General features: G+C 41.1%; 1 protein-coding gene across 6 annotated transcripts in view; it reads left to right on the top strand.

Annotated features, from left to right (window-relative positions):
• The window catches only part of ULK4 (unc-51 like kinase 4), a 243474-nt gene extending 216398 nt beyond the window's left edge, over positions 1 to 27076 (top strand). For all 6 annotated transcript variants that reach the window (XM_080580479.1, XM_080580478.1, XM_080580476.1 and 3 more), the window contains 2 exons: positions 23680 to 23768; positions 26677 to 27076. In XM_080580479.1, the coding sequence (XP_080436605.1) occupies positions 23680 to 23768; positions 26677 to 26761 (174 nt within the window). In that variant the 3' untranslated portion in view covers positions 26762 to 27076. The remainder of the gene's footprint in view (positions 1 to 23679; positions 23769 to 26676) is intronic.
• The last annotated feature ends 106 nt before the right edge of the window (positions 27077 to 27182 follow it).

The following is a 27182-nucleotide window of genomic DNA, read 5'->3' as shown; positions in this document are numbered from 1 at the left end:
TTTAATTGCCTTAACTTAGTTTACCTGTGGAATTGACAAGATGAACATGTTCTTAACGTAATTATAAATGTTATTTTGATACTGTTAAGCCAGCATTTTGCTTCTACTCTCCATTACTGCTTTTTTTTGTGCCTTGTCTAAGGTTGCTTTGCTCTATCTATACTTCACCTTGCAGGCTGTGGCCCTGTTCTTGTAAGGCAGACCTTTGACCACTGCACCAGTACAAATAAATAATAGTTGTCACTGTAAGAGCTGTGTGAGCTACCTGCCTAGTTTCTGTTTTTACTTATGCAGTATTCAGATATTTTATTCGTGCAATAAAACATACTCCCACCCCTTACCTTAAGTATGAGAACACGTAAACTGTTTTCTGAGTGTGAATATGATGCTTTGGAAAGTACCACCTTAAGGAGCAGTACCAGAAAGTTTTGATGTATGAATGGTTTGGGTTTCTTAGAAGTCTTCCTGAAAAACACAGGTAAAGAAAAGGAAACCTTTCAGAATGTGCTCTTTTGTGATCTGTCATCCTTAGTTAAGAGTACACAGGGCAAAAATAAAAACTTAATTTCCAATAAATATACAAAGATTTTACCCTAAGCAATTCAACAGTAATATTAGAAACAACCCATTATGGTAAATTGACAAAAACTGTACATGCCAGTGGCAGAAGGTGGAAAGTTATTTTAATTATTTTTCTTCAGTCACAGTAAAATTATTGCAAGCAGATATAAAAGACGACTAGTTAGCATCTACCTCCTCAGCTTTAGAACCAGAAAATAAATCACAGCCCGGGGTAATTGGAACTTGTTTTGACATGGTGCAGAATGCCACTATCTGTGTTGTAATGCACTGTGGTTCAAAATCAAAAATTACTAAAACGGGTTATTAAATTTCCCCCATAAGAATTATAGCTCAGCTCCTTCATTTATCTTGATAATATTGGAGGTTTGTTGTGTAGGGGAATGAATGAATGACTAAAGAAAATTGCTTGCTATTGTTAGTGTCATTTACATATTATAGAACAAGCCACTAACATGAGTAGATTGCACTTTTTCCTGCCCTGTGTAGGTCTAAATCCTTGACCAGAGTTGTTATTCACTTAGTTCTCTGGTATGTGATTGTAACATTAACAGATACGATTCCAGAGGGGGAAAAAAGTTTCTGTTGACTACTTGATGTTTCTGTGGATTTAATTTTGTTATTTCTAAAAATAATTCAATTGAGTAGAGAAAGTTATAAAGTTTCTCTACTAACTCCAGCTCATCCTATGACCTTAAAACCTAACCAATATCCCAGTAACTATGGTAACTATCTTTTGTTAAAATTTCTTTGATAAACTTATTGAATATATGAGTTTCTTGATCCAAAAGGAAAACAATTTGGCTACAGAGACCTGAGAAGACCGAATCTGAGCTGTGCTAGGATGGATTGGTGAGGGATAGCTGCTTGGGGCCTGTGTCAATAACGGGTGCTTCTTCCACTTAGCCCCAGCACAGCTGAAGGTACAAGGGAGAAACGCTTAATTTCCAGTAACAGGACATCCACAAGCTCTCACTCTTGGAGTAGCCTCACAGAAAAGTGCAGATGTAGCCCAGAGCAGAGGCAACCAGGCTTTCTTCTAACTTTCCATCAGGAGAAGAACCACTCTTGATCTCTTTCAGAGGGGGAATTTTGACATCTGCCCTGTGGTGTTTAACATAGCCATGCCTTGATTTAGAGAGAGCAAGAAAAGGATGCAGTTTGCGTTTACCTAAGTGATCGGTTTGACGTACACAGAAACTGTCTTACTTCTAATACTCAGGGTTTTGGCTCAGTGCACAGCCCCCCACATGTGTCTGGATCCATGGTTATTCTTGATGAAAGGGGAGAAAAAGTATTACAGGCTTCACCATTTCTGTATCGAAAGGTTACAGTCTTATATCCACTCCAAACCCATCCTTGTTTATCAGAAGACCTGCTGACCTTCACTGTATGTCACATAAAGGGCATGTGTAGTACAGTATGTGGGACATTCCTCCATCATTTATGAGGCATAGCCTCATCATTGGCAAGGCCAGCTGAAATCAGAAGGTGTGAGTGGATTTGAACCTTCACCTGTAGAATATTGTTGCATTAATGATGTTTGATAACTTAGAGATGGTAATTTATTATGGGAACGCTCCAAACCTTTCTGTATTTTTACCATGTCCTGTTTCTATTACTACAAATGTTCCATAACTGATTCAATATTGCTTGAGAACATTAGATATTCTGTAGTGCCTGGACAATATTCCCATCACAAACGTACTCATTATGTTGATTTGTATTTATCTGAATTTTCTGCAAGAGAGGTGAAGTTAGAAGTCCAGGAGTGTTGTTCAACTTATTAATGTCTCCCTCTTGCTATCTATGTGCATCCTGCTGGGTCTGCTCAGTGGAGCTGAGCAGAGTGAATAGTAGTGGGCAGGATGTGGTCATTACAGCCTTTGTGTGCTGCTGTTGAAACTGTGTTAGTGACAGACGTGTTTAAACATTTGTTGCTGGTGTTATTTTAGTGGGATTTCTGAAATAATGTGCAGTGAGGGAAGAGAAACAAAGCTACCCGTGAAAGTCGTTTACTGCAGCACAAGGTTTAGGGGAAACGCTGTGGTGATACTAGTGAGAGAAAGCATGCTAAAAGCAAGTTAGCCTAAAGACAGCAAAATGTCTCTTTTTCTTTTCTTCTCCAGCATAGGCAGGACTCAACATGACATGCATGGCTGCTTGTTCTTGGAGTTTTCTGATTTGTTCAGTTGTATAACAGTTGTATGGCTGTAGCTTTGGAGTGCTTGGGCTTTTAATTTTCCTAAGTGTCTGCCTCAGGTTTAAATTTTCCTAAGCTGTTGTTGAAATTTCCACAGCTTACTGGGAGATTACTGAGATATTATTTTGTTATTATCTGGTCTTTAAAACTTCTGGTGACTTTTTTTTTTTAACCCTTCTTTTCTGAAAAGTTATTGCTCATGGCAAGAATTTGACTTTTGTTTTGGCAATGTGGTTTTTGCCATACCTTGAAACCTTTCCTTATTTGAAAAGTTTTTTAAGGCTTGAAAATGTTAAACAAGTAACAGCTTATTATAAGCTCAGTAAAGATTTCTTCCATATTAGAAAATGAAATGTCTGAAAATTCCCTTCTCACACAGTACACAAAAGCTTCTTGCAGCTATGTTGCTGATTGTATGGTCGTCCCACAGCTACTGTTTCCATTTAAACAGTGCATGCATCATTTCAGTCCAAGGATAAGCATGGTTCATATCTTTCCCACTCCTATATGCAGTAAGATTGTAAGTAAGCCATGCCTAAAACCAAGTATGTTCCAGTGTAGGGCAAGAGAGTGAAGCCAGCGTCTGCACTTTGTGGTTGTTGCTTTGGGCTAGAGAGAAAGTGAGCTACAGAACTGACAGCAGAACTTCACATTTCCCAGTGTATTCTGGGTCACAAGAGCCAATGGTCTGGAAAATGTAAATTTAATGCCTGAGCTAATGTTTTCATGTCTGTTGATTTATTGTGATCTAATGTTTTAATTCCCGCTGGTTGGTCTTCTTCATGGTCTCATGGAATCAAATCAACATCTGGGGCAAAATCAAAGTAAAATGTGTGCTTCCTTTCTTACATGCATTTTCTGTGCTCCTGTTTAAAGGTCTGCAGCTGGAAACTTAACTAAATGCTCCCAGCAGTGTTAAAAAGTCCCAGAAGTTTAAGATAGAGTAAGCTTCTTTCTGCAGTGCATCTTCAGAAATACGTTTGCTAAAGGAGCATGGGATATTATAATCAAAGTAATTCTGCATCTTAAATTACAGAATTATCAATTGCGTAATAACTGAAATTACTACTAGTGTTGTAGTATCCAGTGATTCAGGCGTTGGTAACTGATACGAATGCCCCTGTGTACGCATAGAATTCCTATCTGAAAGACAGCATGTGTCAGGTTCAGCGATGGTTTCTTACTGAAGGACTGTACAAAATGGTATCTGACTGGATGGGTGCTGCAGTTGCATACGCTACCTTCACCAGTGGTGAATGGGATTGTTAAGCATCGGTTGTGTTTATTTAGTCGCTTTGAGTCAAAAGGACATTCAGTAGCTGAGGGATACACCCCCTGGCATTGTAGGAATTTTGGTGAAGGGAAGAGAAGCTGAGCAGTATCCCAGTGTAGAGCCAGTTTCCTTAACCAAAGAGAATTGTCTTATTTCAAGTTTACAGCTTGAGAGTCTTGGTCAATCATAAGTGCTTCTGAATGTCCATGTGGCAGTCTTTTTTTTTTTTTTTAATCTACAACTCTTGAAAATATTTCTCAGCCATTTTTTCCAGTTGCATCGCTACAAAATCCCCCCTTTTGTCCCTTTGAGCTCAGAACACTGTGACATGCTTAAAAGCTTTAAAAATAGTTCTGCTGATGGAGAACTATTTGTACATATTGTTTCTTGCAAGTTGTGAATTTGGCATGTGATTTACATTTATGCAGAGCTATCCTCTTAAGTCTCACTTATTGATTTGAACATACCTAAGATACATCAGGTGCTGCCTCTGTCCTTGTGCAATAGTGAAGCACCAGTTAAATATGATGATCATTTTTAATTAGGTCTCCCCAGTGCTGAAATGGCTGCAGTCTCTGGTCTGTTCTCCATTACTTTGCTGGTCAGAAGTGGTTGACCTTTAGATTATGCTGCAAAATCCATCTGTTGCTGCAGGCTTTTGTGAAGAGAGATGTAAAGAAATATTATCTCCTGTCAGTCAGTTGCTCTGAGGATAGTCCTAACCAGTAATCAGTCCTCTGTTGTGATCTCAGAATCTGAAGACCATAACTGGCCTCTGCCAAATTTCTCTTCCCTCCCCATTGCCAGCTTCCAGCTTATTCTTTTGACAGCCTCATCCATGAGACTTCTTTGTTAACAATCTGGTCTTTGCACTTTCTGTTATGTACCAGTCAGCCTTCTATTTCTGTATCGTAGCCACTCTGACGTTTTTCCCTAATTTAGCATTTTCGGTCCCACACCCTTAAAGATTGTTTAGAGAAATTATCTTCTTTTTTTTTGCCCTCAAATGTTGGTTGGCAGCATACTTTTGATAGTCTTTTGTCTACTGATAAACTAAAAGTTAGTTGCCCTAATGTGTTTTAAATATAGTTGTAGCAACTTTTACTCATGTAAATGCCACTGACTTGTCTGAAGTTTCTGAGTCCAACTTAAAATGAGACGGACAATTAGTTATAACTACAATGCAATGATGTTCTCGCTGCTTCACCTGCATTACGAAAATTATCAATGCCTTTTAATTATGCAAATTTTCCTCCTCTAATATGGTAAGCAGTGTTCTCAAGAGTATTTTAGTTGTTTTCAGATACATTTGCAACATTTTCTAATATTAGCTTCCTTATGCTTTATCAGTCTGTAAACTCTAAACCTGTGATTTCTGCTAATTGAATGCTGTAATATCCTGTTCTTAGCATACTTTGTATGTCCTGTGGCAATAACATTATTCCATTTATCTGATGTCTTTATTAGAAGTTTTTGTTTCATTTAGAAAAAGAAGAAAGAGTTAGTTTTTCTTGGCTCTGAGCATCTATTCAGAAAACTCCCACAGTCCACACCCATCACAAAATTATCCTCTTCTTATAAATAGTTTCATGATTCTTAGTTCTTTGCAGTGCCTTATTATCCTTTTTAAAAGTACTTCAGTGGTACTCTCATTAAGCAGGAACTAATACACCCACAATTTGTTCTCAGACTCAAAAGCTAGATATGTTAATTGTATTTGTGTGCTTGTCGTATACACACTACAAATTCATGGGAACCTGCTCTTCAAAAACTTTTCTCATTTTGATTTTCCTGAGTAAATTCAGAAACTGCACCATATAGGAAGTGTCACTCTATCAGTTTTGAGGAGACCCTCTGGCTTGCTAAATTTTTGAATGGAAATATGATAAGGGACAGACACAAACAGAAAGAACTGTCTTATCTGTGGGAGTTTTCTCCAGGAGATGTTTCTAGGGAAATCCTAAGAAACCATTTCAAGGTGACGAGATAGCTTACCTCCAGGTGAGGTGTCCATCAGAGGACTTCAAAATATGTGCAGTTTTCTATCTGTCTTGGAATGTTTATGTCTATAAACATGGAGGTGGTAAGACTTTAAGTAGATCATAAGAAGTATGTAGTGGTAATTTAGATTATTGTTTGTGTAGTTCTATCAATATGATTATTATATGTTATGTACCATGGTCAGTCATCCAGGTTATATTCTGACATCTATATTTTTCAAAATGTTGTCTCATAATAGAGACAAGGATGCCATTTTTCTAGGTCCCACACAGTCTTCATTTAATAGTGTATCAGTTCATCAAATGAAAAAGTACATAATTTGCAATGAAGACAGTAATCATTCATGACTATTTACTTTTATTATTTGAAGGTTTTGAGAAACTACTGTGTCTATGTATCAAAGATTCATTTTGTACACTGACATGTAAAGTATTCCTGTGAATACAAAAAGAGGGGAAGTCAGATACCATAAAGTTCACTTTTCAGACTTTTAAATTTTCTTCTAGTGAAAGTTGCACAGTTTTGTTGTCTCAATCAGTTCTTTTTGTTGTTGTTTGTTTTGTTTTCTGTCTATGTAAAGAAATGTCCAAAAAATTAAGGTGTTACAAAAAGATGCTTTTGAACAATTTGATCAGGGACCAGGTCAGTTGGTCCCAAGGGTAATTGTCCATGAATTCTAGAGGAACTCAGATGAAATTGCTTAGCCTGTAATTGTGGTATGCAACCTATCAAGTAAAATCAACATCTGTAATAAAAATTTTAAAATGGCTCAGGGATCGTTATGAGAACTGCAAACAATTAACTCTGATTTTTGTTAAGTTTTGTTAAGATTGAATAGGTAGGTATGATAAAAAGGAAGAGATGGATAAACAAAAGGTAAATAAAGTCCCTTATGTAAGAGTCAATATGGTGTATGTAAAGGTAATTTATATTTCTCCAGTTTGTCCAAGTGACTCACTAGTTTGTGAAGAACTGTAATACATTTGATATAATGGACTTGGATTTTTAAAAGGCCTTTCATAAGGTGTCTCAGTAGAACTTCCTAAATAAACTAATCTGCCATAGGAAAAAGGAAAGTTCTTCTTGAGATTAGTAACAGCTTAAATGATAGAAAATAGTAAATGTCTAGTTTTTCAAAATAAACATAGTTTACTATCATAAACCTGCTAGATATTTGCTGTGGAATGTGTTTATAAATTGCCTGGAAAAAGACATGAACTGCAACGTGATTAAGGTTTTTAATGATGGAGAATTATTCAAAACTAAGATTGATTGTGAAAAGTTGCAGACTACTCAAAATTTTCATTGAATGGATGACAGAATTGCACATGAAATTCAGTACTGAAAAATACTGAATAATGTTTGGAGGGAAAAATCATCCTAACTATACAGACCTTGGGGCTTGTAGGCAGTTGGTCTGAGAAAAATGTCAATGGGGCCAGAAATGAGTAAGGAGCTCCTCCCTGGCTGATCAGCACCTTTCCTGGACTGCTACCTCTTGTCTGTAACAATGACCAGTTCTTAATTTTGGCAATTTATAGTTGTTTTTACAGTAGCCTGTCAGAGGACATAGGCTTTGTAGAGGTCATTTGGAAGTTTTGGCTAGCCTGATGGGAAGGAATATGTCTTTTCCTCACTGTAAAGGTCCTGGGATGTAGAGAAGGTATGCACCAATCCGTTTGCTGTAGCAACGTGAAGAAGTCTGGTTGGTGGAGGGTTGTGGCAAGTTGTCATCTGTTGCAAGATGTTTTAAAGCCTAAAGGCACCTGCCTTACCCACCCTAGTGCACTGAATGACAGGATAGAGAGGGTAAAGTCTGGATCCAGAAAGACCACAGGCCTGAGGCACATTTCTCTGGTTACAAATCCAACTCCTCTGGAAGGGGAATTGGAGAATGTGCCAAGAAGCATGTTAGCAGCCTCCTGGAAGAGGAAGACACCTCTCTTACACATGCACAGGAAATGTGAGAAGAAAGGGCTAGCTGCACCCCGAGTACTGTGTTCAGCTTTGGACCCCTCACTACAAGGCCATCGAGGCCCTGGAGCATGTCCAGAGAAGGGCTACGAAGCTGGTGAAGGGCCTGAAACACAAGTCCTGGGAGGAGTGGCTGAAGGAGCTGGGGTTGTTTAGTCTTGAGAAGAGAAGGCTCAGGGGAGACCTTATTGCTCTCTACAACTACCTGGAAGGAAGGTGTGGGGAGCTGGGGGTTGACCTCTTCTCACAGGTAGCTAGTGATAGGACTAGAGGGAATGGCCTCAAGTTGTGCCAGGGGAGGTTTAGGTTGGAAATGAGGAGACATTTCTTCTCAGAAAGAGCAGTCAGGCAGTGGAATGGGTTGCCCAGGGAGGTGGTGGTGTCACCGTCCCTGGGGTGTCGAAGGAAAGGTTAAACCTGGTGCTTTGGGACATGGTTTAGTGGGTGACATTGGTAGTAGGGTGATGGTTGGACCAGATGATCTTGAAGGTCTCTTCCAACTTTAATTATTCTATGGTTCTATGATTCAGGCATTTGCCAAGCCTCATGAGATTGGCCACAAATTGTCAGCATGGGGACTGGAAACAGCTGGAGCTGTAGGAGATTTAGGCAGGAAAGAGAATGAGGAGTGCTGATGTCTCAGCACCTAGATGAAGACCAGATAGGAAGGCAGGGGATCATCTTCTCCTCAAGTGACAGGAGTCAGAGCCAGGGCCTTGATTTTCTGGAAAGGTGGTGACCAAGTACTTGTCTCTTCAGAATGGATTTTTGCCTGGAATCAGCTCAGGCAAGCTCTACTTTCTCAAGGGCCATATCCAAGGTTTCCTCAAGGACTTTGAGAGGAGTATGTTGGTGGTGTTACTCACAGTTGTCCTGGGAGATGGGGCAATGGATGCCTCAGTGACCTCCTCTAATAATGTGAAGGAACCCTGTCCCCCCCTCCCCATGAATTATGCTTGCCATTTTTGTCCCATAGGACAAGTGTCCAGCCTCTCCTCATGGGTGTCTGCAGAGGGGTGGCTAGCAAAACCGGGCTTGGGGGTGAGCAGGATCTGGGAGGCAGTGTGCAAGAGGAAGAGAGTAAGTAGGGATCAGTGGGAGAAGAAATGGTGTCTTCTTGCAAGGTGCCCTCTTCCACATTCTGTGGTGTCGCTCTTTGTCCCCTGCCTTGTGTTTGGCAGCTTTGGCCAGCTGAGCATACCTGCTGTAGAGGGGCATCTTAGAACCTGCATGAGCTTTTTGGTGGTGCCATGGAGGGGTGTGGGAGACCTCTGTGGATGGTCAACACCTCTCATTATTTACAGGGACCATATTACTTCTTCCTGGTCCAAGGGGCAATCTCTCTGGATTTGTCCTGGGGCCTAGCAGAGGAAGAAGCTGGCTTCCCTGGTACAGCAGTGACCTCAGCAGAAGGGTCCTTTGAAAGACACAATAAAGGACTCCCCTAGCCCCCCCATTCCATGCAGTGCCACCAGCACATGCCTGGATCTTGCTCTGGTTGGTTCCTGTCCTGGTGTTCCTGGTGGCTGGTAATTGCTGTGGGGATGGGAGTGAGGTGGGTTAAGGGATAGGAGGAGTACTTCCAGGGAGGAAGAGGGAAGAAAGCTGACTGAGGGGAACAGGCTCTGCTCCTGCTGCGGCGGTTAGCGTGTGCCCAACCCTCTGATTCACATGCTGGTAAGGTCGGTCAGTCCATCTCCATGTGCTGGCTACGAGCTCGGTTTGCACAGTAGCCACTTGAAATGAGGAGCTGTGTTGTGTACCAGGAGCAAAGAGCTTTAGGCCTGGGAGGTGGACTCTTAGTCCAACCCAGTCCAGTAGTCAGTGAAGAGAAACAGTAATATGTCATACAGTTGAGCTGTCATGAATCTCATTAGTAAATCAAGGATCACAGTACTAGGAGTTGCAAATAGTTCGTAGACTGAAGTATGTTCAAACAAACAAAACATGTAGAACAGCTATGACAAGTAGGTACATTAAAATGATATATTTACTGTAATTTATGAGTGAAGCCAAAGTCTAAATTCACAGAGTAAATAAATGATTCAAAATGATTAATTTACTTCTATTAAGTGAGAGGACTGAAGAGTGCTAAGTTCTGAGCAACTGACATGTGATAATGACTGCTCCTGCAGAAAAGCACAACAGGAAGTTGTCTGAGTCACTCACATCTACCACTGGCTTTTCTGTAAATTATAAGTCATTAAGGGCCAATATGTCTACTCTGGAATTTAGTAATTTTTACTTTACTAAAATGTTTTTAATTTAAAATTTTCCTCATAGCATTAGAGGCTGAAACCCTTATTTTGAGCATCACGGGGAAAGTAATCATGATCTAAATCTGATCCAGTAAACGAACGCCTTATTTTGTATTACTTTATTGAGGGATAAAAAGGTAATTTAATTTTTTTCATTGTCAATTCATTTCTTGGTTTCACTGCAATCAGTGCCAATTTTGCTTGGCAATTCAGTGCTCTTAAGACATGTATCTTCTAAGAACAGAGTGAGAACATCACCTTATTTCTTACAGATCATCAGATGCCCACCAGATGGGGGAATCTTTTTGTCTTGGACTGAGTTTAAATCAACAGTTTAGATGTGAAAGACTTGATATCTCATTAGCAATCCCTTGATCCACCCAGTTCCCCTGGCTGCTGTTTTAGAATGATAATCCCAGTCATTCTTCCAATCTTTATAAGCAATCAGTTTTAAGTGCAACTCTTAGAAGATAAGACTTCTCCTGCCAGTCCTACAAAAAAAAAAAAAAAAAAGGAAGAAAAAAGAAAACAGGTGAGCTAGAGGCTTTGATTAGACAGGTATTCCTTTTAAGTCAGTTTTAGTCATTGTAGATTTTGTTTCTGCATGCTTGAAAATGAGCCTCCTAGCCAATTTAGATTGGCTTGAGTACTTCAAATAGTACAATAAATCTTTTCTTTAATGCACAAAATTATTTTTAACCTGACATAAAGGTAACTTCCAGGTACCTTAACCTTTCCAGAAAGGATCATAGATTTGGTTAAGCTCCAAAACCCCTTAAAATTCAGAAATCATCTGACAAAACACCTTCTCACTTACATTAATACTTTTCCTTAACAGAGTGCCAGTCACATTACTTGCTCTCTCTACTGTACGGTCAGGGCCTTTGTAAGGTATTTGCTAAAAGCTAGAGTTTTGAGTGTAAATAAGAATTGAGTTTATTCCTTTTCCTGGAACAGTGATGAGATCATCGCATCAGCTTTGTATTGTGATGTGATTAAGTTTGCACTGTGACTCAGTTACCTTGTACTGGAGGACAAAGTTATAAAATTGACTGCTGCTGTGGCTATGGGAGCAAAAGGCAGTATCATGTGGCAGACATCCAGATGCTCATTCTGTGTCTGAAAACATTAAGCCCTGTGTTTTAAAAACTATACAACATGAGTGCGTAATGACTTTTTTAATGAGAATCTGTCTGCTTTCATTTCCATAACAGTGTTAATATTTAAATTATTGACCTAATCAGGTTAAGTGTATGAGCTGCACCATCTAATTTCAAGGCACACCTTGTTCACGGTAGTTGTGCAATGGCAAACTCAAAACAATGATGTAATTAACTGCACATCAGCAAAAATGTCTGAAGGGTTTTAACTTGAAACCTCTAAGAGAAAACAAACTGCTTTATGAAGTTGAAAATGCTTTATTTGGAACCTGTATGTATTTATTATGGGTATTATCATGTGATAATAGTACTTCACAACCTTTTTTTTCATGGTAAAAAAGAAAATGAGTGGAAAAAATATCCAGTTCACATCCTGATTAGATCATAGCTGAAAGCTGTGTTGTCGGTAGCCTTTTGTACACAGTTCGATACGACTGTCTATTCAGCTGAAGCCAAGACTGCCATAGTGGTGGTGCTGTAAGGTAAGTGTAAAAGGTTCACTGCCCCATCTGCGTGGGCGAAGTTTCTCAGAGCCCTTGCATTCATTAGGATTGCTTTTAGCCCGTGGTATCCATTTCCTGAACACTAAATTCATCCACAAGATAAAAGCAAAAAGCCGATGCATGTATAAAAGAAAATGTTTGTTCCTCTGCTGATACTCAAATATAACGTATTTTGAGATAACAAAAGCTACAAAGAATAGTTTTCTCCCTGAAATACTTAATCATGTAAGTCAAGATTGAAGTTTAACTTGTCTCAACAAGTATCTCATGGCCAAACAAACAGTGCACCACAAAGCTGGTTAACATTCAGCCACAGCAGCTGGACTCATATTTATTAAAATTTTCAATAGGACTTGCTTGACACTTTTATAGAAAAGTCGCTTCCCTAATTTTTTTTCTCAGTAGATGTTGCCTTCTAGGCTGTTTCTTCAATATAAGCATCAAAATGGGGATGTAAAGGTCAGTCTTTACTGTATTGCAGAGTTACGAAGAAAAACAGTTTGTCTTTAAGCGAGTGTTCTCCTATCCAAATTAAACTGCTCACTTTCTATAGGAAAAAGGCTTTTTAATATGGCAACTCAGTGGATTTTGTGTTTATGGAAGGACAGATTCTCCCTCTGTTGTAGACTTATTTCTTCAAGTTTTATCTCTTTGTGAGACAACACAGCGGATTGTATGGCACCCAAGTCTTTTATAACCAGGAGTAAAATGAGTTAGTGTAAAGCACCATCCTTGGTGGTTCAAGCCAGCCCACTTAGCATTGCAATTAGTGGGTGCATATATACATAGATTTCACATTCTAGCTAAGTGGCTGGTAATTTCTTAAACTGTTTAAACTCAGGTACTTGTGATTGATTTACTTAATTGCATGATTTTAATTTAGGAAAAATGTGTTTAACTACATAATGCAGAAGATAAGCTGGAGTATCTGTGGTAACTCAGTGCGAGACAGCCTTCCATGTGGTGAGGAAGAACAATTTAAGTACATATTTTGTAATTTCTAGGTTCACTTCTTGACACCGTGTTAGATACTTCCTTTCGTTGTCCCACTTTGACGATCACAATTGGGCAATAATAAAAATAATTTTATTAGGAGGAAATGTCGTTCCCAAGCTTATGAGCTGCGCAGACAGCCCTTCCCTTTGTTCCATCTGCTATGAAGTATTTATGCAGAGTTGTCTTGTGTTGCTCTTCTTTTTATGATGTCAGGGATGAGTGACTAGCAACTTGAGTTTACCCTTAAATAAAATGAACCTTGGCCTTCCATGACATCTTTTATCAGCACTAATACAGTAAATTGCCATTCATGTCACCAGTTACTGACACCATATTGGACTTGCAGTCTTCTCTTTTGTTGTTGATAGAAGACTGCCAGGTTGAAGAGCTGGATCCTTTTTGCTCCCTAGTATAATAAGAGCACTTCTTGCATGTGTTGGAAAAAGGCAGCTGATAAGCAAAGATGAAGATGACTATACAGCACTATATTGAGAGGAAAAAAAAAAAAGGGGGTTTATCTTCTCTTTGCAAGTTTCTGCTGTAAATCATTTAACCTTGTCTTAGAGCCCTTTTGTTTTTGCAGTTGCAGCAAAGAAATTCTGCAGTGTTTATATTCATCTGTATCTTGAAATATGATTATAAAGAACAGCAAGATGGTATTACGTTGGGGACAGCTGCAAGGGTTTCTCTCATCCATAGACTGCCAGGAGCTGGATCTCAGTGAATTGACAAAAGCATAGGAAAGCTTCTCAGGAGTCTGTTCCTGCCAGACACTGGTGAAACTGGTAGTCAGCCAAGTGTGGGTATATGTGAGGTGAGGTAAGGAGAAGAAAACGGGGAATGAAATCGTTAAAACGCTAGTTGCTTGATATCACTAAAGCAGCAGGTGTCGGGGTGAAGTATGGAGTCCAAACAGAGCCAAATGAAATTGCTAATATTGACAAAAAACAGAACATGAGTGACTGAAGACTTGTGGTTTTCTACAGCGTGAGATGCAGGGAGTGGGGATGGTCTCTGAAGTAACTGTGGAGGCTTACTTGCAAGTTGGCCTGTAGAGCTATTCATTTTGCATGAAATCTTATGCAGTCTGTTCATTTGGAACAAGTAGTGCAAGTCTGAAAGTATGTGTGTGTTTGCATTAGGTGCGGAGTTGGCCGCCATTTTGGTTGATGATTATTGCATGGCTGACGTGGCAATATTCCGCCAGTCTGTAATGGCTGGTCCTTAATGACACTGGATGTGGGGAATCACAGAAGGGACAACTTGCTCTTAATTTTAGAGAGCAGTGAGAATGAAAAGTCTTTGTTGCAGTGGCTGGCATACTGTGGACTCATGTTCCTGTGGGAAGATTCTTACCTGCTTGTTTGGAAATGTGTTGGCTTTCTAAGACCCGCCCCTGGGGATTGGTGCTGTGCTGGTGTTTGGAAGCTGGGAGCCCAGTATGATTATGAGGAGATACAGGAGCCATCCAAAAAGTAGAGCTGTCACGTTTGGCAGTGAGAAATACGCTCTCTTTTCACATGGACAGATGTTTTCCTTCCAGTTGTACAGTGAAACTGACGGTTATGAAACCTGCAACCTGTTAATTTGATACATAATTCAAGGCCAGCATAATTCCCAGTGACTATCACTGTTGTTTTTGTTATGGAGTCCTAATTCATTGTTTCTGTGGGCACAAAAGTATTGCCGGACTCATTTGGTGTTTCAGTGCACTGTAATTTTACTTAGTGCAATTCTGTTGAGATTGCCAAGCTGTGTCATCTGTTGAGCTCATCACTATTACTTCCTTTTGACCTCCTCTCTGTAATTGCACACACATGACTTTCTAGCTGCTATAAAGATACCTAAATGCAACTGGGCTCGTTTAAAAAATAAAAAATAAAAATAAAAAAAATATGAATAGACCAAAATGTTTCTCTGTGAGGTCAGTGAGGACCAATTAGTTAGCCGTTTGCTTTCTGCCAGGCAGCCAGAGCCATCTGTCACATGACAATGAGCAAGCACAGATTTCAGAAGTCCATTTGTTTTTATGACCATTTTTACAATTTTATGGAAATTGAACCATTACATAAAGCATAATTTTCCTTAGAATCGATGTTTTAGATACTTATTTCCCTGTTCAGTCATTTGCATATCTAGTTGCTTTATATATAAAGCCAAATATAATGACACTTTTCTCCCCTAATAAAAAGATCTTCAGACCTAAGTTTTGTCTTTTTCCAGTGTATGAAGGACTGTCTATGTTTGGTAGTAAAGGAAAACCCCAAGGGCTTTAGGTCCAAGTTTTGTGTGTGCATAGAAACTAAGTCAACAGATGTTATAAAGGAACTAATGTTTAATGCTTTAATACATAGCTTAAAATCATGGTCCATAATGTTTTTAAAGAAGATTCTGTTGCTCTTTTCATTTTTCAACTATGTTCTTTTCATATTCTATGTTAGTTCTTAATATAACTCATGATATTTCTGCTATTCTTGGAATGGTAAATCTAAAGTGTTCCGTCAAGTTGTGCAGATTTTTAGTAGTTGAAGTCCTGTGTTCAAGTTCAGATTACAACCAATGTGAGCAAGAGATTTCTACTTTTGCTTCATCCTCCGCAAAAGTTAATGCTATATAAAGATTCTGCCCAGGGGAAGCTAAGGATTTTGCATATTAGATCAGGCTTTAATTGCATCAACAGGTCTGCATAAGGACAATTTGACAGCATCTCCTCACATCACTCTGGCTTCATCAAGGCGTAGTAGTCTTTTATTTTTATGAGGAGCACTTTAAATCAAGAAAAGAGACAAAGTCAAGTTGGAGCTATTAATTTTTTGAGGCTGTACGCATTAAAATTAAAATTCCTCAGTAAACTGCAAATACTTGACAGTTCCTAGGGGTTTGGCCAGTTCATTTGTGCACCACAGGCATGGCTGCTCAAGTGCTTGTGTCCTTAGATATGTAAGCATTTATGAAATTGGTAATTGCTTGGTTGCTTGCATACTTCTCCTATACAGTAATTGCCATTTAAAGGTCAGCACTTTCCAATATGTTCTGGGTGTCACTGTTTTTCCTAATAGTGAGAAGGTGAGTTATCTGTAGCAATGATTCTTATACAAGCGTATAAGCATTTGAAATTACTTTGAATCATCATAGCATGAAATATGGCAGCAGAAGATTTAGGGTCAGTTGTATTAGTTGCTGTGCCCACGAAAAGAAAAGAAGGCCATCCCTAACGTGTGGAGCATATCAATGAAAGTTGGATATAACTCCAAACAAACTTTGCAGTCAGACTATTCTGTGGTTTTACAGAGAAATATAAAGGATGACAGCTGCTGGAATTCAGGGGTCTTAATCGAGAGTTGAATTGTTAGCCCATAAACAACATCAGCGCTGGAAAGAGAGCTACAGGAGTCAACATCTAAAAAGGATTGGGAGTTGCTTGTCAGAAGCTGTTTTAGGAGAAAAGCTGACAAAGAGAAAAAGAGACTATGAAGGACATTTGAATATGAGAGCCTTCTCTTTAGTGCAGGGAACTCTCATGAGACCAGCAGGGTGAAGTGTAGCTGGGAGGTGGTGGTCTCTTCAGGTCCAGCAAGGTGATGGCAGGTGGGAAGAGGAATCGGAGGGGCTTGCGAGGAGGGCATAAGCTCTGTCTGTGGCCCCATTTTGCCAAAGCTGATGCTTGAGGCCAGCAGGGATTATTGTTTGGCAGACTGAAATTAGTCTGAAGTGGTACCTCAGGGAGTCACTGGCATGCAGATGACAGACGAACTTGTGTTTGTAGATGAGATCACCGGCAACAGGGTGGCAAGTGTTTATTTTTAATGTCATATTGATGTTGGGCTTGCTTATGCACATGTGCAATGTAACCCTGGAACACTGTGTGGAAGTCTTCTACAGCACCTTGCAGACACCCGTCAGGACTTCAGTTTCCTTCTGCTGATGAAGTTGTTGTGGACGGCTGGTTCTAATGGATGTAAAGAGATTGCCCTACCCAGTTCTGTTAAGTCAGATGTTTTAAACTCACTAGTTACAGAGGATAGAAACTGCAATAATGGCTATTTTCTGGGTTATAAAGATGTTTTGTATGTTCTGAAAATCAGTTGAGAACACTGCTAGCAACAACGCCAAAAATCAAAATCAAACAAGACTGAGAGCACTCTTCAGTTCGATAATGATCCTGAGGTTTTATGAATCTTCTCTAGTGCTTAGATAATACCCCTTAGAGTTGGTAATTTTATAACTTTACAACAACCCTGGAGCACGCCTTTGTGTGTGTTATGTATGTGCTGAAGGGCAGAAAATAGCGTCAAAGTGGAAGGTGTCAAGGAACATCCAAAATCAATTAACAATTATACAGCGTGGGGGAGACATTCCTCGTCTCCCTGCAACTAGCCCTTGAGACAGCATGCCGTTCAGCCTGCCAGGAGACCCGTGTGTTTCCAAGTTAGCCGTGGAAATTGCTTTGAACTTGGAGTAAACCTGCACACACATACAAATTAGAAGACGACAAAACATGTTGAATGAAATCTTGGCCTTATCAAAGTCAAACGGAGTTTGCCGCTGACTTCAGTGGAACAGGAATTTTGTCCATAAAGAGGGAAAAAAAAAAGATTTTTGAACTCTAAAATCAGAGCTAAGCTGTCTGATGTAGGGTTTTTGTTTTTGTTTTTTGGTCACAGATACCTGCTTGTTTTCGCACGTATTTGCAGGATCTGAAGGCCACAAAGTCTTTGTAATTTTGTGTCTGCAATCCCTGACTATAATAATGCTTGCCAAAGCACACCTGGAACACTCATGCTTTTGTAACTTTCATTTCTTGTTTTTATGGTCCAGCAACATTGCTCAGGCCTGTTCAAATGAGTTGGCAATTAGTAACGTAAATACAACTCGTCCGACTTGATCTGTTCTTCCCACATGCACTTTCTGTCTGTCTCTCTCCAGCTGAACCATTTATAGACAGACGAGTGCTGTGATGGGGTGGATGTCAGAAAGGTTTTTACCCCTTAGGATGAGCTCTTATGGAGAACAAGAATACCATGTGGCCACCCTCATAAGCATGTAGTGTCTCTGAGAGCATGCTGCCCTTGGGTGGTCCTTTTCTCCAGTTGCGTAACCTGGCAAGAGTTACCATTATTTTACATTAAATAACCCATAAATTGATTGGACATATGCTCTTTGAAACATCCAGTCCCACATACCTGCTGAGAGCATATCTAACACATGAAATGCCAGATTAAGCACCTCACAAAAGGCCCTTGCAAATATCTGGGATTTTTTGTTGTTGTTTTTGGCTGTTTAGTTTTTACTTAAAATAAAAATAAATAAAATCTTGCCATAGATTCCAAACTGGTCCAATAGCTAGAGCACTCCCCTGGTAAGCAGGAGGGCAGGCTTCCCTTCCCCAACCCGGCAGTGAAGTGAGGAGGCCGTGCCTCGTCGCGGTGTTCTTCGCTTGTGGGGAACTGCCTGACCCTCCCTGCCTCTCCCCATCTGTGGGAAGCTCTGCCACAGCAACAAAAAATGCGATGTTCGATTGTCTGGAAAAGGGGAGAGGACTGCAAGAGCCTGTGAGCCCGTAGCCTTGTGTAGGGGCACTGAGAAAAGGTGTGGAGTTATTCCCCATGCAGGTTTTCTTGCCCTTCTGAACCTCAGCCCTCCCGTGCTCTGTGCAGGTGTCTAGGTCTCCATTCCAGATTGCTTACCCCTAAAATGTCATTACAGCCTCTACTCTGTAGGGTCCAAATGTTTTATTGGGTCTGGCCCTTGATTATACCAATGTGGGGCTATGTTACCTTGAATGAGTAAGTGTGCAAGCCTACAGAAAGAATGGCAGTGGTGGATCTATTTGTTATACCTTCTCTGGACAACACCACTTTAATGTATGTGCTTGCAGAGGGTTGTATTTTCAAATATCTGTATTTAGTACATTTGAACATGATCAATGAGTCTGTCAGTTTTATTTCACGTAGCTGCTCACCTGCTCAGGTCTGTGTTTGCAGAATCTCCTTGGTCGTAATGCTCTTCCGTGAAGAGGAGCGGCTGCGTGTTTCTGGCCGTGTTGTTGTGAACTGTGAGTGGCAAACCAAGCAGTGGGCTTTCTTTGCTGCACTGCTTGTGAATAGCTCCGTGCTGACAGCCTGGGAGGAAAAGTGCCTTTAAATGCTCTGGGATAGGCACAAGTGGTCAGCAGCGCTGGGAGGCTTTCTCCTCCAGCCAGGCATTATGCCTCGTTTCTGAAGCTGCCATCCCATTCACTTACTTGCTGGGCTGTCACGTCGGCTACGGTGATGCTTTTGACACCACTATATTTTGTGACATTTGCTCCTTAAAAACGAGAATAAGGTCACTCTAAGCAGCTGTGAATAGCCATCAACTCTCAATCACCACCAGCCCAGACTGCATTTGAAACGGCGGCTTTGGGGCTGAAAAGACGCGGTGTTCGACTGGCAGTCCCCGAGCCAGCCCAAGGTGGTGCAGGAATCAGGAGTCTGAGGTATGCTTCTTAAACTGTGGGGACAGCACTTATTATGAAGACATTATTTGAGATAGTGTCTCGAGGGCAACAGGAATATGCTTAACTCTTTGATTTCTTTTTTTTCCAGAAAACTTATCCTTTCTTCTAAATATATTTCATGTCCTCCATAGGATCCCAGCTAATGCGCAGATAAAAATGGTGATTGTTTTAACCTCAGTATTAGCTGACACTACAGTTCCCATTCACAGAAAACCCTCTGGCTGGGGATAAGCGGTACTTCAGCGTGTGCTGATGTTGAAGCGATGCTAACGTTAGAGCTACGACTACCTGGTGGCTCCAATAAACCAGCCACGGCAGCTCCCGTGTTATTTGTGTGGCTGCTCTCCATCAGCGTTGGCAAAGTTGAGTGAGAACTTGAGCTAACTGATCCTGCAAGGATAATTAGCTTAATTGTGTTAAATTTTGAGGAAAAAGTAGGAAGCATAACTTTGAGGTTAAAATATTGAGGCGTGTTTGGGAAAGAAAGCCAAGTTTACGTGAAGGAGAGTTTATGAAATGATTTGCTTGTGTCTATGTATACAGACATGGTGATGGCATGTAAAAGAGAATCTGCTAAGAGTAGAAATGATAAACATCTCCAGTAGCTGTTTATTTGAGAATATAACATTTGAAGGTGCAACTAAATATGCTCCTGAGACCTTTCTTCAATGAAAAAAAAATTCAAATTTAAAAATTCCTTATTTTTATCAAAGAAATGTTTTACGTTGTTTCCCAGTTTCAGTACAGTTTGCCTCACAGACATCAAGCTCGCAGTTTGAAAACGCAACAAAGCAGGAGAATTTCTTTCTCTTCAGTATGGTAGGAGAGCAGTTTACTACTAGGTCCCTTAACTCAGTCATAAATTACAAAATGTGAGTTATGACAAACCAGAGAAAGCAGTATTATGAAACAATAAGCCTTAAGAAAATAGATTATCTCTTAGATTGCCATGTTTTCTTGAAAATTGAATTGCAAAAGTCATTTAGATCAAGAATCCAATACCAAGCACCATAATACCTGAACAGCTATTCTAAATTTTAGGAAATACTGATCTTTACATATCAGTTATGGATTCTTTATGACTCATCCTTGTTTAATAGAATTGAAGAGAGGAAAGCTTCAGAATGGTTATTAGCTTAATAAAGCAACATCATTTTGGGATTCTTACTAAATTCCAATGAGTATACAACTAAACTGAGATTTAATTACATTTTTAATTAAAGGAATAGGTATCAATTATGTCATTGAATATGTGTTGTAGCCAACCCTAACAAATCAGTGTTATTACAAGAGATCACTGAAGCAGTTATGAAAATCCTGCGTTAGCTAGAACTGGGCTGGATAAAAGATACAGTCATGCTGGGAAGGAGAAAAAGGTAATGAGATGCATAAAAATACTGTGTTTCCAAAAGTTTGATTGCTGGCAGTTTGCTGTGTTATCATAATTTATTTTTATCTATAGAACAAAGTGAAGACAAAAACAGAGCAATTTTTAAATAGGGAACAAAGTTTTATTTCAGTTCTTGAAAGCAAATGATGATTCCTAAGATCAGTCAGTGTTTCTCATGACCTTTATGTGAAGCAGGACCTCATCCACCTCATGTGAGAGACCTTCTGGTCACTCAGATTTCCTACACAGCATAATATAAAAGGGGCAAGCAAGTGTTAGTGGTCAGAGCAATAACAGCGTGAGGATACTGGACAAAAGGGATGGCCAGGTGCAGCCGGGGCCACTCGCCCTGTACGCAGCCTGTGCCTTGCCTGCTGCTGCAGCATCAGTGCTCTCCCCTGCCCCGTGTGAGGTGAGTCTGTGGTGCGGATGCCTCTTGGTGGGCAGAAAACAGCTTTCTGAACTCCAGTAATGGGGAGCAGCTGCGGAAGCCTGCTGTGAGGCTGTACAGCTGCATTTTGTCCATGCGGGTTTTCGCTGACGCACCTTGTTTTGTGCGAAGCTGTTAGCTGATGCTCTCAAAAAATATATGCCCCGAGTTTGTTTGAAACTTAATTTAAAAAATCTGCAGGCTGCTGCTGCTAAAGGCCTGATCCTTTCCCTCCTTGTGGTACAACCTTTACTGCTGGCAGGATCTTACTGAAGCATTTTCTATGTGGTGCGGTAGCCCCCGCAGATGGATATCACAGAAACCCCATTGCTTCTGGCTGGAAGTTGCTCTGGACAGTGAAGTATAACAGGGAGATGGAGTAGATAATCTCATAGGTCGTTCTGTTTCTGTTATAATTTCTGTGCATATAAAGCCGTTTTAATCCTTCCCATTCAGATGCATTGTATCCACAGAAATGTATTCTTAATAATGGCACAAGGCATGCTGCAACACAGGCAGATTTGGGAAATTCCATTGGACTAAGTCATTAACTGAAGTAGAGCATTTCAGAATTTAAAAAAAAAATGGTATAAGATTTTATAGCTTTTATAACGTATTTCGAACATTCTCTGTGTAATGCACAAAGGCTGGCATGTTTAAAGAACACGGAGGTGGTGCAGGTTTCAGCACCCAAGCACAAGGATGTATTAGTATGAGAGATGTCTGTAGCCTTTACGTGACCTCAAGGTTTTATGGAGCAGGACCCAGTCTTCAGCTACAGCTCCCCCTTCGCCCCCTGTGACCTCTTCCTCTTTCAAGTGTGCAGGGTGAACAAGGGCCATGAGCAAAGAATGTGGCCCTGGCGGAGAGCTGCAGAGGCTGTGGCAAGTGTTTAGCAGAGGCAGGAGCGCTCCTCAGGACAGAAAAGCAACATCTTGAGGCTGAAGCACTTTTCTCTTTCAGTAACTGTAATGCTACAATTTCATACCTCTTTCTTCTAAAATTCAGGACCCAGATTACAAAATGTCTTCTGTAAGTACAGGATGAGAATTAAAGAAGAATGGATGACGGAAATGTAAGCTGAGGGGTTCAAAGATAACCTTAAGAGACTAAAAAGGTTTAATGACCTGTAATCAGGATTTACCAATGATTTGTACTTAGGTAATTGTTCACTGTTTTTCCCCCAACACACAGGATAGATCTTCGCTTACTACAGACAGCTCCCTGTTCCTGCTTAACTGCAGGATGTTATGATTATAGCTGTAGTGACACTGGTGTTTCAGGATCACCGCTGATAAATGATGGTGGGCTGGTAGCTGTAAATACTGCTTCTCTTGTGATTTAAGAGGGAGACTTGAAGGCGTATCGCCCGGATGCTTGATCAATGGTAAATAGGGCCAGCCATGGCATGTTAAAGCTTAAAAGTCCTTGCCAGGTTTGGGGATTAAAAATTGTCGTTTCAAGCATTAACTCCCAGTATCAAAATAATCAGCTGCTCTGGTCCTTTTCCTTTCTTTTTTGCCAAGATTTACTTACCTTTTTAAGCAAGAACTGACATGCAAACCTTTTCGTTTTTTTTCTTCAGTAATTTTTTGAGATAGGAGAGCTTCTTCAGCAAGCTGCCAAGCATTCAGTGTCTGTGCCACAGTGCCGTGCAAGTTCATGCCGTGCCCCCCGTGACCTTCCCATTCATGTGGCTCACTGGTCAGGAAATGTGCAGCCACTTGTAGCCGTGCACTTACGCAGCGTAAGGCTGGAGATGCCATAAACCAGTCATGAGAGATCAGTGTGATAAAAAACAGCCGCGGCAAAATCAGCTCTAGTCAGGATTCACTTGACATAGAAGGGCATATAGCTTCGGTCATTCATTCCCTGCTCCGTAGGTGACAGCCCTGTGCAGGTAATATTCCTAATGACTGATGAGTGGCAAGAAAACATTGAATATGCAGTTGCTACTATTGCAGTGCTTTTTAACCTGGTTCCTCTCAGAGAAAACCCCACATGCCCTGATCTGAAGGCTGATACATGCTTGGTTATTTTTTCCCTGAAGTGAAAAATGAAAATGACTGCCGGCTCGGATCTCCCTGGAATTCAGAACCAAGGGGTTTTGTATTTGCACTGGTGGTAAGAACACAATCAGGATTGGCAGGCTGTGATGTGTAAATTTGCACTCATACAGGGGCTCAGAATGAGAGTGAATCTTGTTAATTAAGCCAAGACATCTCAGACAGTCTGCGCCTAAACTTCAGCCCTGTTTGGTAAAAGGGACTTTCTCTTGGGTCTCTTTAATGTCACATTCCATTTACAAGTGTAACAAATGCTGTAACTTGTTTCCCTCTCCCCCCATCCCACAGAAGACGACAGAGGAATTTCTTGCTCTGCCTTTGATAACCGTTCTTTCTTTTTGTTCCAGATAACTTCAAACGAGAAGCGCTTGGAGAGCCTGAAGAGTGATGGCGATGCTCTTATCCAAACTCTAGAGAGCCTGGCCCAAGCTGCCAGGTGAGTTCCCTCAGGCTTTCAGGAATTTCCAGGGATGAGAGCTCTCTCCTCCTCTTTTGTCTTCGGTGGCCTTCTCCTGTAATTGCCTCTGTGCAGTACAAGCTTCTCAGGTTTCTGTCCCTGGCCCCCCTCCCTGCGCGGCTCCCCTCCAAAACCCTCATTCAGAGCTTTCTGGCGGTTCAGCCGCCACCGCTGCGGCACGCTTTGATCCCCAGCTGTGGCTAGCCACAGTGTGCTGTGCGCTCGGGCTCAATGTGTGTGCACATGTGGCAGCTTAATTTTTAATTTATTTATTTATTTTTATTCCAAACAATTCGCCTCTTTATGACCGGATGCTGGTCAGTGTTTCTTGGCACAGTGGGCTAGATGCACAATGTGGTATTTGTGCCCTGTTTTAAAGTAATTGTGTTTTGTACAGTTGCTGATTTTGTTTGAATGTGCAGCTGAATAGCAGAGCTGCTTTTGTTTGAGAATACCTGTGGCTTCTCAGCGAAGGCACCAGACTTTAGGGGATGCCATGGCCTCTGCTGGTCCTGAAGGCTTGGCCAAACCTCGGCTCATCTCTCTTAGACCTTCACTCATCTGATCCCAGTTGGACAGAGGAATGAATGAATCACTGTCCTCTGCCCTGTGAGAAAAGAATTGCACTTGTGCTGTGGGCTGGTAGGCTGCGTTTTGCTCCCAGTCACATGAAACTGTTAGATAGATTGTAGTTTATAGATCATTTTTGAAACACTACGGTGGTGTTTCCAGTGCTCGTTGTGCTTCCAAATGCAGGCTTCATATGGGTCAGTTGTTTGGGACAGTCATCTCCTTGATATTACAGCAGGGAGTACTCTGTGTTGGAAGGAAGGGGGGACGAGGGCAGGTGTAGAGAGGAAATGGTCAGGAAGTGGTGAGTGTGAGGAGCTGCACGCTGAGGGTTGACCAAACCTGTCCTGACCAGCCTGCATCTCTCTCGCATGCTCAGCTGCTGACTCACAGCTTTTTTTTGAGACATTAAATTATCTAACTAAAATAAAATGACAGCTCTCCCTAAGGGAGACACTGGCACCACCACTGAAGATGACGGTGGTGTGACAGCAAGGAAAGAAAGGTTTTTTTATTCTTTTAAAACTAGTTTTCACTCTCTTTCAGTGCATTTCAGCGTTAGATGCACCAGACAGCCCATCGAGTAGCTGGCTTTGAATCCCATTCTCTGACTTCCTCTAATTGTCTGTTATCTGCACATTTCTATACTCAGAAAACCACATACTACAAAGTCCAAAATAAACACCAGTCTCTCTTATTTGACGTAAGATGCTCAGTAGACCGGATTCTATCTCATGTTAGTGATGAGTGTTGTGACACACTGTGGTAGGCCAAGCTCCTCTGCTTGCAGCAGCAGCAGGAAGGCCCCCAGGAGCTTGTGGATTTCACTTTCCCTCCGCCCGTTCTTTGGGGAGCGTGTGTGCTTATCCATTCATCTGCTGAGGAAGCTGGGAGGGATCTAGCCTGGGTCTCGGGGCTGAGAGGGACTCAGACATGGATGAATTGTTAACGGGTAGATGGGAGAAGCCTGGGGTTAGCAAGCTCAATCAGCTTTAGCTGAATGGCTGTTTTGCTCATGGAGGTTATGGCTGTTCCGCCATCTCCTCAAACTCCCTTGTCTTACGTGCCATGTTTCCCAGAATAGTCCTTGGTAGCAATAACCTTGGTCTCCTCCTCTCACTTGTGCTTTGAGCCCTGTTAAGAAGCCTTTCTGAATTTCATGCTGAATTGGAAACATGAATAGCCCAACCTCCCAGGCCCTTCCACCCATGTATTGTCACTGGGTCGAAGGGATTGAGGGGGGGCTTTTGCTTTGCTTCTTTTTCGGACAGGTTTCTCATCTTTCAGTCCGCCTGCACAGTGGAAGGAAGATACCAGCCAGGCAGTGCACTGCTGACAGAGGGGCACTGCTTGCTGGGGTAGCAAGGTGCTGTCGGTGCTCTCCTGCTGCCATGTAGCAGCTTGTATTGCCAGACTCTTTCTCTGCTGTGTCCTCTCAGCTGTTTGGGGCAGCTTGGGGGTTGGTACATGACCAAACTATTCTGCTTAGTAACTGGGTGGAATTAAATCTGAACTCTAAAATGTGGGACCTTAGCCATTTGTTTTTCAGTTGCCAGGATGAATTTGTTTCAGATTAACTAAATTTTCTGGTTTAAACTGCTGTTCATTAAGAAATTGGTTTACAAAGTGTGGCCTGATCGTTTGGATGTCACGGTTAGCTTTGCATTCCCCTAAACATGTGGTGTCAGTAGGTATTTGTCATTAGCAGCAATTGAGGAAGCTGTAAATTGGTCTACTGGCGTACTTTCTAAGTTAGTGATGAGGGATGGTAAGCCTTTAAAAAAGTATTTCTATGGCCTTAGCAGTACTTGTTAGAGTCTCTCTTCCAATGCTAAAAAAGAAAAAAAAAAAATGCATGTAAGAAAAGCTCAGGTGAAGAAGTGAAGAGGGAAGACCACAGCATTGAATGTAGTGGGGCAGGTGGTTCTCCATGCAGGAGGCGGGCAAAACCTCGAGGAGCTGCCTCCCCATGCTGGGTAACCACCGGGGGAAGGCATATGTGGGAGTCATTTTTCTGTCAAGCTGTGATAGTGCACACATGTATGTGGATTCATGGGGCATGATAAGTTATATCTTCTATTTTATGGAGGAGATTGAGCAAGGTAGCAGTTGCTGTGAATTTGAGCTGAAATTCAGTTTTACATGAAATTTGTTGCAGGGCAAAATCACCAGTCGCATATTGCTACTTAACAGTAAAAAGGAGTAAAGTTACTCAATGGCTATTGAAGAGTTTTCCAGCATAAAGGCAAACGTGGGCTTTATACAAAAATTTTTCCCTTAAGAATGTCTAATAGATGCTACTATGTTTAATTTCTAGCTCGCACGCTGATGTTGCTGTTGCTTCCTTGGCATTTGAAATTCTGAGAACAGCGGGACATGAAAATCTGAAGACGACCAAGTGAACTGTTTTTGACCAGCCCACCGAAGCGTGCAAGTTGTGCATGCTGCTCAGCACCTCAGTCCTGAATGAACATCTTAGAATACGCAGAGCAGACTTAACTAACTTAGCAAGCTAGCTGAGCCATAGCTGGGTCCCAGCACGTGCTTGACTGTGGGGGGTGTTTCCAGGCAGGGAGGGAAAATGCTTTTTCCTCACCCCTCCCTCAAGGGTGAATTGTTGATTACTGTTTTACCTTACTGGCGTTACGTGATGTGGTGTGAATATTTGACAGCCAGAGTTTGAAAAGTGTAAATTAAATAAATAGTATAGTTATTTCAGATTATGGGCAGAAAGTGTTTCACTATTTTGAAGGTAGTTAAAAACATTCATATATGTCTTTTGGACCAGCTGAGCGCCTTAATTGTTCAGCTAAGGAGTCGTCT

This window comes from Anser brachyrhynchus (assembly GCF_964034855.1).
Source record: "Anser brachyrhynchus genome assembly, chromosome: 2".
NCBI lineage: Eukaryota > Metazoa > Chordata > Aves > Anseriformes > Anatidae > Anser > Anser brachyrhynchus.
This window is presented reverse-complemented; position numbering and strand designations above follow the sequence as displayed.